Raw genomic sequence first — 12,616 nt, forward strand, 5'->3', positions numbered from 1 at the left:
CCTTGTGAGAACCCCCCTTCCATCAGAGGTGCCAGTGCTGCAGGACTTGCATTAGTATGTCCTGGTGAGCTCCTTGCTGTCAGAAGAGACAGTTCTGCAGGACAGAGACAGCCTGTTAACGATAATTAATTTAGATTAGATGTGAGGAAGAAATTCTTCCCCGTGAGGGTGGTGAGTCCCTGGCACAGGGTGCCCAGAGAAGCTGTGGCTGCCCCTGGCTCCCTGGCAGTGTTCAAGGCCAGGTTGGATGGGGCTTTGGGCAACCTGGGCTAGTGGAGGGTGTCCCTGCCCATGGCAGGGGTGGCACTGGGTGGGCTGTGAGGTCCCTTCCAACCCAAACCAGTCTGGGATGCTATGATTCTACAATTTAAAAAAAAAATAATAATAATTTTCAATGTTAATTATTTTTAATGTTTTCCACAAATCTTTACAATGAGTTTACTCTTGATTTGTAATTTCCTGAAGTCCCTGTGCCGGGTTGCCTCGTGCATGCTGTTGGAGCTGTTGTTTGATACTCTGCAGCTCCTGGCCCCCCCTTCTGCAGTCAGTGCAGAGAGGTCAAAGTCTGGAGACGGACTTTGTGTTCGGTTCCTGCCCCTGCGGACAAACCCTGCCAGGGGATTATTAAGGAACTTTCATGGTTTGAGGAGGTCTAAAAAAGACATTTCCTTCTCACTGGCACCTTCGCATGCCCTGGCTGAATGTTGGTGTTCTCCAAGTGAGGCATGTGGACGGGTTCTCCTGTGCAGGTGGGTTGGGGTCTTTCTGCTGCTGCAGCCTCTCGGGTCTCTCCCTCGTGCTGCAGGGTGTAACCCCTCTGCTTCGTTTTGCTTCTCCTAGGTAAGCAAATGATTGAGACTTACTTTGACTTCCGCCTTTACCGCCTCTGGAAGACCCGCCAGCACTCTAAACTATTGGATTACGATGACATTTTATGAGCTGGAGAAGACTTTGCAAGAGGAAGTTCATCACCGGTGTCCAAGAAGTCATGCTTATTGCAGAGAGACTTTTTTATTGGCACAGGGAGCCCTTCAAAGCCCTACGGGAGGCAGCAGTGCTAAGGGGAGGGAAGAAGGAGCCCTCGGAAGTGTGTCGGGAGGAAAGTCTCCTGGGTCAAGAGAGACTGGAGGAAAAGGGTTTGACACCTCGCTCGCCTCAGGTCAGAGCTGTGGTGTCTCAGGAGGAGCTGTGTGAAATGAGGACAGGATGGAGTTCCTTGCAGAACTGAGCTGTTTTGGGTCAGAATGGGCCAGATTTGATTCCAGGTCCTTTTAAAGACTTTTGAAGCTCAGGTTTTCTTACAAAAAATAAACCCAATTGCCCATGCACTACAATGAAGAAGTGACCAGAGCACAGAGGAAGGAGGGGGTTGTACTGATGGGAACTTCTGTGCTGGGGATCTTGGAGAGCAAGGACTGCTACACCTACTCCTGCAAGCTTAGATCAAGACGATCCAGTTTCAATGTGAATATATACTGGAACATAGAATTGAAATCTAACTTCTTTTTTTTGTTGTTGTTTTTGTTTTGTTTAATAGAAAATAAGTGCAATTTTTATAGCGAGAGGGGTAAAATCCCTCCCAATATTTAATTAGTTAAAAATAACACACCAGTAACCAATAGATGAGGTATTTTTGGTCTGCTTGAAAATATATTCAAAATGGTAATATATCTTCTGTAGACATATTTAATCACCAGCAAACATGGTTTTAACGTAACTTAGCAGACCCTGCATGTCTGCTGCATTGATTAATCCGGTTTGGTTCGTTACCTTCAGAGTAGCTGTGTTGCACTAATTGTATGTGCTCTCACGAATGTGTATTTCCCTCCAATTAGACACAACTTTGTTACTTTCTATGTTGCTGCTTGCAAAACTATGGGACTTTAGTTTTGCTGAAATACTTTAGGTTAGAAATATGGTACCTGGCTGAGAAACCTCTGTCAGGTTCACTACGGTATAAAAATTAATTAGAAATTAATAGCCATGGTAATTACTTGTTCATGCCAGTGTTTTGCTACGTGTTGAGAGACAAGTTCTCTTTCTAGTCTGCTGTATGGAGCAGCGTGGTTACGCGACCATCGGAAACCCTCCAAGGAGACTGTTCGCTGCGGCATTTGGAAGAAATGCTCCTGGAGGAATACAGCACGGGTTTGTAGCATGAGTTTGAATCTTCCTGATGTTCACTCAATTGCCAGTTTGTTTGTGCATAAACCGCCTCTTTTCCAATGCTAAAGACCTGTTTATTGGTCTGAGCTGCTCACCTCCCTTCCTGCGTAGGACAGAGTAAAGCCAGAGCTTCGTCAGAGCAGCCATGCTTTGAGAACCCAGATTTGTACTTGATATTTGAGGATATATATTTTGGAATATACTTACTTTTTGTTTGTTTAGGTCAGGGGGTTGCTTTTTGTTTTGGGAAGGGTTTTTTTTTATCTTCTGCTCTCCTGTTCAGAGGATAAATACTGCTTACAGTCTGTGTAGTCACTCTGGCAATTCTGGGAGGCGATACAAGTTATTTCTTTTATAAGCAAAATATACTGGAGAATAACCAGGCAGGATTACCTTAGTTTCCTGATTTCCTGGTATCTAAAATTAGTTAATTGTGAAGTGAAGGAAAATACATGTACAAATCTTCTTTTAAATACTTAAAAAAGAACTAGCTGTTCTGATCTGTAGAGTACTCCTTGCCCCGTGACATACCTGTGGTTGTAATTTTGGGGAGCAGGCCTCTGCCTAGAACTGCTGAACCCTGTACATTTATAGCAGTTTTATAGCAAACCTTTTGAAGAAATAATGTACATAGAGTAAGGAGAGGAATAGGTGGAGAGAGATGGTTTCAGGTGATTTGAAAGCAACATGTTGAGCCCAAAAGGTGTGGGCTGCTGCCTCCCTGTCTGGTTCAGAGCTGTTGGGAAGCCGCCCTGCTGCGCTGGCCTGACCTGGGAGGTTTGGTACCTACATCTCATCCTGGGCTGGGCTCTTGTCCTCTTGACTTGGTCATGTTTCCAGACTTGTAGTGAAGGGGATAATAGGCACCAGTCTGTAGCTTTTGGAAGAAAATGCCAGATACAAAAAAAGAAAACAAAACCGATGCCAATTCTCTATTCTTTAGCATGGTAGCTTCCGCTAGCTGTGCTTGTGAGGCGCGAGCTGTACGTGCGATGAAAGCACGAAGTCATGCGTTATCTGGAGAAGGAAATGGTAGTGGCAGGATTAAAATGCTAACACAAAACTCTCCCTTTCTGACCCTTTTACCTCCTATGGTTGTGCTCCTAACTGGAGACAAACCGTTCTTCCTCTCTCTTTTCTAAAGTAAAATCCCAATTCAGTGAACTTGTAGCATGAATGTAGCATTGTGGAACTATTGAAAATCTTATTTAACTCTGAAAGGGCCCATTTATGTATCCACTTCAGTGATTTCTCTGTAGAACTATTGTATATCTATCCTCATTGACCACTTGTAGGACTAGGGGTGCGAAGTAGAAAGGTAGATTGTACAGTTGTATAACTTCTATAGGAAGATGTATATTTGAATGAACATTACGGACTGTTTTACTGGTGCAGTTGACTATAGTATAGTATAATGACAAACGATGAATGCGTTTCTTTTCCAAAGATCTATATTCCTCATAGTTTGTGATGTTTATGACATGAGCATATTATTTCCTTTGTAGCGTTCATTTGACTAAAGAGATGAAATACTCTAAAAGCTGTGGCTGGAAAGACAATAGAGTTTTGATGTTTAAAGTCCCTTGTGCGAATAGCATCAATGAAGTTAACTCTTTCTGAAAGAAGAAAACAAATTTCTTCTTTTTAACTGGTTGAATTTTTCAAGTGGCTGCTGGAAAAGGAAAGGATCAGCAGAGGATAGGGTACCAAAAAAAAAAAAAATTGTAATTATTTAAATCGTAGAGTTAAAAATAGAGCCTGTAACTTCTTCAGTTGGACCAGCCTGTAAAGGATGAGCTCTGGGTGTGTGCTCACAACCAGGATGTCCCCTCCGCAGAGGCTGAGCGCCTGTTCCTCGCACCCCGAGCACCTCTGCAGCATCTTCTCTGGGGCACGCTGAGAGCAGTGCCCGCGGGCACGGCTCTGCGCTCTGCCTGGGGGAGCTGGGGCTGCTGAGCACACAGCACGATTTGTCGTTCCACTTCTACCTGCTTCTCCCAGCCTTCAGCTACGCGCTCTTGGGGCGTGTCTGTCTGAAGCCCTGAAACCAGTTTGTTCACCCGTGGTCCGTAGCTGCCATCTGCGCTGGCTCGGTGGAGCTCACCCCCATAAGGGTAACTGGAGCGAGCAGCGTACAGTGCGGTTGAGCTCCCATCCCCGTCTGCTCTGTCAGAGGATCGGCAGCCCTGTTGCACCGTTACACTCAGCCCCGCCACGGGGAACTGCCACTGCAGCCCCTGTGTGTTCTGGATTTGCTTTTAGCAAGGGCAGGAGAAACGGGGATGCCTGGTTAACCCTAGAGAGAAGCAGATTAAACTGGGATGGCTAAATTGGGTGCCAAGCCTGGCTGTGCACCCCAGCCACGTGTGGGAGTTTCTGTTGCTCTTGCTATGGAGCAGGTGAATGTTGGCGGAGAGTGTTATGGCCCAGGCTGGGATCGTCACCTCCAGGAGAGAAGGGTGGGCAGCAAGTGCATCAGCTGGCTCACGTGCTGGGAACAGCCCCCAGCCATTTTCTCTGGTGCCTGCAGAGAATATTCACTTCGAGGGAGGTCATCTTGTCTTACAGAGGGTTTTCCAGGGAGGCTTTTCTCTTTTCCTCGTTTGGCTGGGAAGGAAAGGGAAGAAGAAAATTCAAGTTACCTGAGGAATGTAGAAATAAGTAGAAAATTGAGATAAAGCTTTTTGGACCTCTCCTCATGCTGCAGCCACCAACTTCCCTTTGCAGCTGACCTCCAGGCCCGGGGTGGGAAACGGATGAGTTAGCAGATACTTCCTGAATTAAAAAAGAAAACAAAACTAGAAAATTCCTTGTAGCTCTAGCAAAACATCTGACTGTAAAAGGCAACCAGCCAACTCCTCCTGCCCCGTGTGAGGGCTCTGCTGTGCGCACCCATGGGGTCCCACCCACTGCTGCCTCCGAGTGCCTCTAGAGCCACCCGAGCCACGGCCGTGGAGGGGCTCCGCTCTGCTGCCGCGCAGGGGACTCTGGAAATGAATTTCTTCTTCGTTTCTCAGCCTGGACTTGTTGCCTGAAGCTCAGCACAAGTTTCCTGCTCCAGGCGCTTCTGGAGTGTGTGTGTGCGTGTGTTCGTGTCGTCTCTTCACACACAGGCTCTTTCCCGTGGTCTGGGGGAGATGCTCCCCCTCAATCGCCCCGTTCATTTTGCCATGTGCAGTAAAGCATGAGGCAGTGTTAGCGTTCTCGTCCATGCTGTGTTAGCATCTCTCCGGCTCCTGGCACCCAACCGTTTCACAAATAGCTGCTGTTGTTTTGGGACGTGACTGCATTAGTGACCTGTGGCTGGGAGTTCCTGTTCCCAAGGCTCTGCTGGCAGAGCGACTGCCAACGCTGCTTCGTCACCTTCAGGCAGCATAAGTGGGGTTAGTTGAAAGAATGGAAAATGCTGATTTTAGATAGCCAGCCTGGCGGGATCTGGGAATGGGAGCGTGCCCTTAATCCTGGCCCAGACAGGAGGTGGAACGACAGGCTCGCTCTGCTCTTAGTGTACGTGTAAACATTCAACCCATCAAAGCCCAGTTTGAGTCACACATATTATTAATACGTTGGTCCAGGATAAGGTATGTTACTGTATGGTTAAAAAAAAACCCTTTCAAGGCCCTTGGCAATTGGCGTGTGTGGCAGAACCACGCATCAAAGGATGTGCTGGGTTGGGTCACCCTTCCTCGAGCCATCAGGCCACGCTGCCAGTACCGGGACACAGATTTGCAGGTATTTGTACTCTGGGTTTTGCCGTGACAGTCCCTGGAGCTGATGATACGGCCAGCCCTTCCTGAAGGCTGCCACCCAGATAATCCTCCCAGGGAATATCGAGTGGCAAGATAATTTTCCACATCATCTGTAAAAAGTTGTTTGTGATCCTCTGTTTTGTCCCAGTGATCACAGGGTATCCGTGGCTTTCTGCATCTTCCATGGGATGTTTTTTAACCTCAGCTGTGGAAACACAAGCCAAAGTCAACTGGAAACTGTTAAAGGTCTTGATGACAAGTCAGCCTGCTAATAATATTGTCTGCTTGAGCTGAGTGAGTAAATAGGTGGTTTAATGACCATGAACCTGATTGTGATCATTGTTATTCCCAGGTAATCCTGCTGTGTAATTGGCAGAATTAATAGTAAGATACCAGTTTGCTGTCTCTGCCTAAAACGCCAGTGCGCAGTCTCTTGACGAGGTTGTGCGTGAGCTATCGAAGAGTGACAGGAACTGGTAGCTGCTTTGATTCAGAAATAAATTTGGCCCAACATACTGCTGATCAGTGGGAAGAACTTAAGAGTGGAAGGAATAAACATTATGGACATTAAATGTAAAGAATCCAGATGAAGGGAAGCTAAATTGCATTTTTCCATAAACATTTAGTAAATTTTAAAGAACTAGTACAACCTAATAATTTTCCACGTTATTGTTTTGCTTTTAGAGTATCCTTAAAATTGACATAGGGAAGGACGGATAAACCCATCCAGGGTTGTCTTGCGTTATGTAGTGAGGAGGCAGGCTGTGTTAGTTCGTTAATTGGGCCCTCTGGTTCTTCTTCCTTATCTCAGCATCCAAAGGAACTGGTGATTAATCACAGCAGTAATGACCCTATAAACCTTCAGCAAGAGGAGCCTCTCCCCCTGCATTGCTAAGCCTTGAGCAAAGTAAATGTATTTGCAGAGACTCTGGAGCAGCGGTTGGAGCCAAGCTTTCAGCCCATGTCAAGGGATGGCCCCTCTGTGGGTGCAGCCCCTGCCCTGCTCCCCACTGTCTGGGGGGGTTCTCTGTGTTCGCGTGGTGTTTTCGTGCCGTGGTTGTGCAGGGGACGTGTTGACTTGTACTTGGGGAGCATTTCCTACCTGGGGAGACTGAGCTGCTGGGGTGCTGAGGAGGGGACTGGTCACTGCCAGGGTCACTTCTGGCTCAGGACCAGCACAGATGCACGGCAGCTGTATTCAGAAAGCTTCAATAGAAAATGTGGGGTTATTAGAATTTTTATTTATTTATTTTTTAGTGCTAAACTCAGTTGTAGCGATACAGTCCCCACTACAAAGTCCTGTTAACCCAGAGCTGGTGCAGAGCTGGGGATTCAAGGACAGGTACCTTTGCCCTACAAACATCGCAGGCAAGTACAGCCAAGTGAGGTCCTTTGATGTGGATCCTGCTTCCCTGGCTTGCTCTGCCCCCTGTGCTGAAGGAGACAGTATTTTGTAGCTGTTAAGGTGGGAGTGACTGAAGAAACCGAGTGAATTTGGTGTTCCCCATCCCAGGAAACCAGGCTGGAGTCATATCGGAATGAGCAAGGGACCATAGTTTTTCCGCTGTGTGTTTCCTGTTGTTCTTTAACAACACTAATCCTGGAACTGGGGTGACTTCAGTCATGATACTAAGAACAACAAAAACTCAGGTCTCACAGGGCTGGGAGTCAATGTGCTTTTGGGACCTTTACTGTTTCCCCTCAGAGGTCGGGCAGCAGTTTTCATTTCCAGCTCCTTTGCTCAGCGGAGGGAGGGCTGGCAGCTACTGCAGAGCTGCTAGTGAGGGGGGCATCTTGGCTTTCTGAAAAGAAAACAAAGCGCTTGAGTAATAAGTGTAAAAGGTAATGGTGCAGGCTTTGAAAATGGTAATGTGGAGAAGGATAGGTTTTATCTGGTAATGCTCTTAAACTCTGAGGTATTTGAATAAGTTACTTTAATCCAAATGACAAAAAGAAATAAAGAAGCATAGTTGTCAAAATAATGGGGGGATAAAATCCCAAACCACCCAAGTCTGAATAGTAATTGACCATTTGACAAACCATGTGAAGGTAAAACACTCTGTGGTCTGATCCTGCCTCTACTCTCAGCTGAGTTCAGAGGGAGCTCACAGCATCCCATTCCTTTCGAAATCAAACTCAAGTGCAGGGAAGCATGGCTGCTCCCATCGGTGCTGCGCCCATCGGTGCCGCTCCGCGCTGCTCAGGCAAAGCTGGGTCTGCACGTACCTCCCGGTACGTCAGATCCCTCTTCTGCTCATCTCATCTCAGCGGGAAGCTGAAGGCAGAACAGAGATGCATAAGGAGCTTGAAATGTTGGCCCCAAGAGAGCCTCTGGGTTAGAAAGCTCAACCTGAGACACGCTGGTTTGGGGCCAAAACTGGCTTAAAGTTAATGGAGAGTTTTGAAAACAAAGATTGTAAGCTCCAAGGTCTTGGCGGGCCCTGGACCAGCAGGCTGGCTCCTGGGAAAAGTCAGAAGAAAGTTACTCCGAAGCACTCTCCCCGGTTTTTGAGGTGGTTTCTGGCCCTGGTGCCTGCTGCCCAGGCATGGGGCAAACCTGGCCGTGACGCAGGAGACATCTGCCATCTCTGCTGCCTCCGTTAACATGTTTCTCTGAGACTATCTGCTGCTTCATGTATGATAACCAGGTTTCAAATACATGGATGTTTCTAGGTTTTAAGATGTGTTTTAATAAAAAGAGATGTTTCTGGGAAAGCAGGTTTTCTCTCTTGTTTGGGTTTTTTTGTTGTTGTTCTCTGACTGAGTTTATAGACCCAGGAAATGCCACTTGGCAGGTGCTTTGCTGTGCTGGCGGGGGGGGGGGATACAGGCACCAGGCATCTCTGAATGGCAGCAGTGAGGAAGTGCTGCAGACTCAAGAGCAGAGCTCCAGAGGTGCAGGAGACCCAGATGCAGTTAAAAGGGAAGGTAAAAAACTCCTGATGCTTTAAACAAAGGACCATCCGAGAGGCGCAGATCCAGCGATGGGGATAGTACAGAGTGATTCACAGTTCCAGCAGGATCTGTGGCTTAGTGAGTACGGACTGGATGGCCAAGAAATCCAAGAGCATCAAGCATTGTGCCTTTTCCTGGCAGGAAGGCCAATCTCTGAGCACCATCCCAGACACTGAGAAACAGAGTCCTGGAGAAATCCAAGGGAGGGCTAAAGACCTGATAGTCCCTCTGGGGAAAACAGACCAGCTCCAAAGTAAAGCACGTCCCCAGGAGGGCAGAAGGCATCCAATTCCCATAAGCCGCTGTCTTTGTGGCAGCTCTGTTTGACTTAATTGCCAAAGTGAGCAGGTCTGGCTTGAACTCCCAGCTGCAATTTTCCCCTTTATCTCCAATGCTGACAGTCACCTGCACGTTCATCTTCCATTAAATGTGGTAACTGCAGCCCCTCTGAGCAGAGGCAGAGAGAAACAGGCTGGACAACTCTGTCATTTAAGGTGTTTTTCTTCTCTCAGCCTTCGTTTCTGCATCCTCCCCATTTGGGAGGGCCATGAAGGTGCTCAGAGGGCTGGAGCACCTCTGCTATGGAGACAGGCTGAGAGTTGGGGTTGTTCAGCCTGGAGAAGAGAAGGCTGCGGGGAGACCTTAGAGCCCCTTCCAGTCCCTAAAGGGGCTCCAGGAAAGCTGGAGAGGGGCTGGTGACAAGGGCAGGGAGTGACAGGCCAAGGGGAATGGCCTGAAGCTGCAGGAGGGGAGATGGAGATGGGATGTGAGGCAGAAATCCTTCCCTGTGAGGGTGGTGAGTCCCTGGCACAGGGTGCCCAGAGAAGCTGTGGCTGCCCCTGGCTCCCTGGCAGTGTTCAAGGCCAGGCTGGATGGGGCTTTGGGCAACCTGGGCTGGTGGAGGGTGTCCCTGCCCATGGCAGGGGTGGGACTGGGTGGGCTGGGAGGTCCCTTCCAACCCAAACCAGGCTGTGATTCTATGGAGAGGTTCTTCTCTATGTACCACTAGCACAGCAGGCTGGGGTGTGCGGTATCCATCTCAGCAGCGTGACAGGTGACCACAATCACTTTTAGCCCTTACCACCACCTGCACAGACCGCTTCTGGCCACAGACCTGGCCACTGTTCTCCCTGAGGCCTTTGCAGAGTCGTTGATGCCCTGAGTACTCAGTGGCCAGAAAGACGGTCTTTATTCTTTATCCTGGAACCATTCCATGTCGGCACCATCCTGTTTTAAATCAGTGTTACAGGGTACAAAGTCAAATTTGTTGCAGGAGCCCAGTTACAACCGGTTATTTTTACCTATTGCCTTCTTCCCTCTCCCTTTGTGCTCTGTCGTGTGTGATGGACAGAACCCCAGAGCAGGGGCTGTGCAGGTGGAGTTTTGCTCTGCCCTGGAAAAGGGTGAGGAACTGAGATGTCTCATGGGGGTTGAAGGTGAAGTCACACATTGAGTCCTGCCGGGCCCCGCTCTTTCCCTGTCCCCGTGTCACCGGGCTGTACCTGGGCTTGTCCCAGCAGACCCTGCCAGTGCCAGCCCTACCTCCCTCAAGCAGTACATGCCACGTCTGGTACTGACATGCTGTGCACACCGCATCCCATCGCCAGCTCCGCGGCGGCATCAGCTGTGCCCTGGCGCTCCTGGGACAGCGGGAACTCATGCCTGTGCTACATGGTGGCACTCTGCCATCACACCCTCTGGTCCCGTCCCCCGCCGCCGGCACACCTGGGTTTTGTAATCAAGCATTTGGGTTTTTGTGCCAAAATACGAGCACTGAGTGGGATTCCCGGGAGCCTCTTAGTAACAGCACTCAGGCAGTACTCGAGTTAGTGGGTGTGAATACAGCGACACGGGGGATTAGCTCCAAAGCGCTCGCTTGCCAGCCAGGTTTCACTGTCCAGTCTTCAACACTGTTCCACTGACTCAGCCTGGTGTCAGAAATGATGCAAGGCTCTCAAATCTTGACTGGCAGGGGAGGGGATGAATAATGGCTGGATTTATTTTTTTGTTATAAAGGCAGGCGGGCATGCAGCGAAACCAGCAGATGTCAGGTTCAATCCCCACAAAGGGAAGCGTTTTCTTTGCACCAGGTGCAGATAAACTGTGGGATTCATTATTTCAGGATTTATGGGCTTTACACGGGCTCAAAAGCCAACCAGACAAGACCATGAAAGAGAAATCCATTGAGATCCCCCCGAGTACAAAGGCGCATTGTTGGCTCTGTACGTGCCTGAGCCATGAGTCACCAGAGGCGGGGAAATGTCACTACCCGCTTGCCCGGTCTTTATCCTCAACCCTGGGCACCCCTGTGGACCCGGGGGGGGGGGGGCGGGTGGGGTGAGCAGGATGTGAGCCGGTGCATCGTGGACCTGTGCTTCAGCCAAGTGCAGCGGGTCACACGTAAACCTTAAATCACCCTTGTATCATTTAAGCTGAATCACAAAGAGCTGCCTCCTGCCATTTAGCTCTGGTTTGCGGGCTCGCAGCAGAGCAGCTCCTCAGGGTGCACAGCACATCTGGGCGGCGCACAGCACATCTGGGCAGCGCACAGCTCCCAGCACGCGGGCAGCTTTGGCAACAAAATACTAGTTCCAGTAGTATCGTTTCCAGGTATCCTTTGAAAAAGGCACAATTGCTCTGTTCTGGCTCGGGAGTGCAAAGGTAAGAGCCTTATCAGCAGGATACAGGGATCCTTGCCATAAACACACCTGTGTTTTCAGCAGCCCCACTGCAGCGGGGTGAAGTCGCTCACATCGAAGCAGCCCAGCACACCGGGGTGCGGCTCCGCAGCTCCTGGGCAGACGACCGTGGCAAGTTCTGGCCAAAGGTTATTTACGTCACGGCATGCCATGTCCCCTGCGCTTCCTGGGCTGAGGATTTTGGCACAGCATGTTATCAGAGGTGCGGAAAGTCCTGAGCTGTTGTATGATCGGTTCCTGATTGCACAGACTTCCCAAAGAAACTCGCTGGTGGTTGATAACAGGCACTGCCTGGAAATAACGCCGCAGTGGCACCCGTCTCGTGCTCTTGTGCCCAACAAGCGGCCATTGCTGAACAGCAAAGCCAGTGGGAAAAATGTTTTCCCACTCCACTGCCATGTGCCGTGGAAACCCCCGCTTGTCTCCCCCAGAGCTCTCCTTAAGACGCTCCTCCAGTGCCAATGGCTTGTTCCTTGCCCACCATGGCTGCTCATGCCCAGGCCCCTGCTCTTCCTCAGACTCTGGCCGAGTGGATGGTGGGGTGACCCCGAAAGGCGTTTCACTCCCGTCCTCGGCTGGCACCATGCGGGACAGTCCAGGATGGGGGGAAGGAGCAGATCGGGGTTTTTTGGGTAGCGTCGGTCACCATGGCTCCTGGCAGGCTGCAGACCCCGCAGGGCCCGTCCCCAGCCGTGTCCCCCAGCCCGTCCCCCCAGTGCCTGGGGGCTCCTGCGTGCAGGGGAGGGCGGTGCGGGCAGCAGGGGCGCCGGCGGGTCCGCAGCCCCGGGGAGCCACGTCAGGTACCGCCGCCGTGCCAAAACCCAGCTGCTTCCAGGCGCCCCGAGGGGCTCTCGCCGCCGGCCAGCGCCTGCCCGGCCCGCAGGGGCGGATCTCCCTGACACTGACCCCAAAGCTGGCGGGGAGCCGGACGGCCGCATGGCCCCTGCCCGCACCTCAGGGAGCCGCGGGGGAGGGACGGCCCGCCCCGGCCGAGGGCCCTGTCATGGCGCCCGCCCCGTCCGCTCCCACCGCCCCGCGGAGGGCGGC

At 50.4% G+C, this 12,616-nt stretch overlaps 1 protein-coding gene across 3 annotated transcripts in view; it reads left to right on the top strand.

Annotated features, from left to right (window-relative positions):
- The window catches only part of NSMF (NMDA receptor synaptonuclear signaling and neuronal migration factor), a 52,783-nt gene extending 44,153 nt beyond the window's left edge, over positions 1-8,630 (top strand). For all 3 annotated transcript variants that reach the window (XM_054848829.1, XM_054848826.1, XM_054848827.1), the window contains one exon: positions 841-8,630. In XM_054848829.1, coding sequence (XP_054704804.1) covers positions 841-938 — 98 coding nt within the window. In that variant the 3' untranslated portion in view covers positions 939-8,630. The remainder of the gene's footprint in view (positions 1-840) is intronic.
- Positions 8,631-12,616: the final 3,986 nt, after the last annotated feature.

Source organism: Grus americana, chromosome 20 (assembly GCF_028858705.1).
Source record: "Grus americana isolate bGruAme1 chromosome 20, bGruAme1.mat, whole genome shotgun sequence".
NCBI lineage: Eukaryota > Metazoa > Chordata > Aves > Gruiformes > Gruidae > Grus > Grus americana.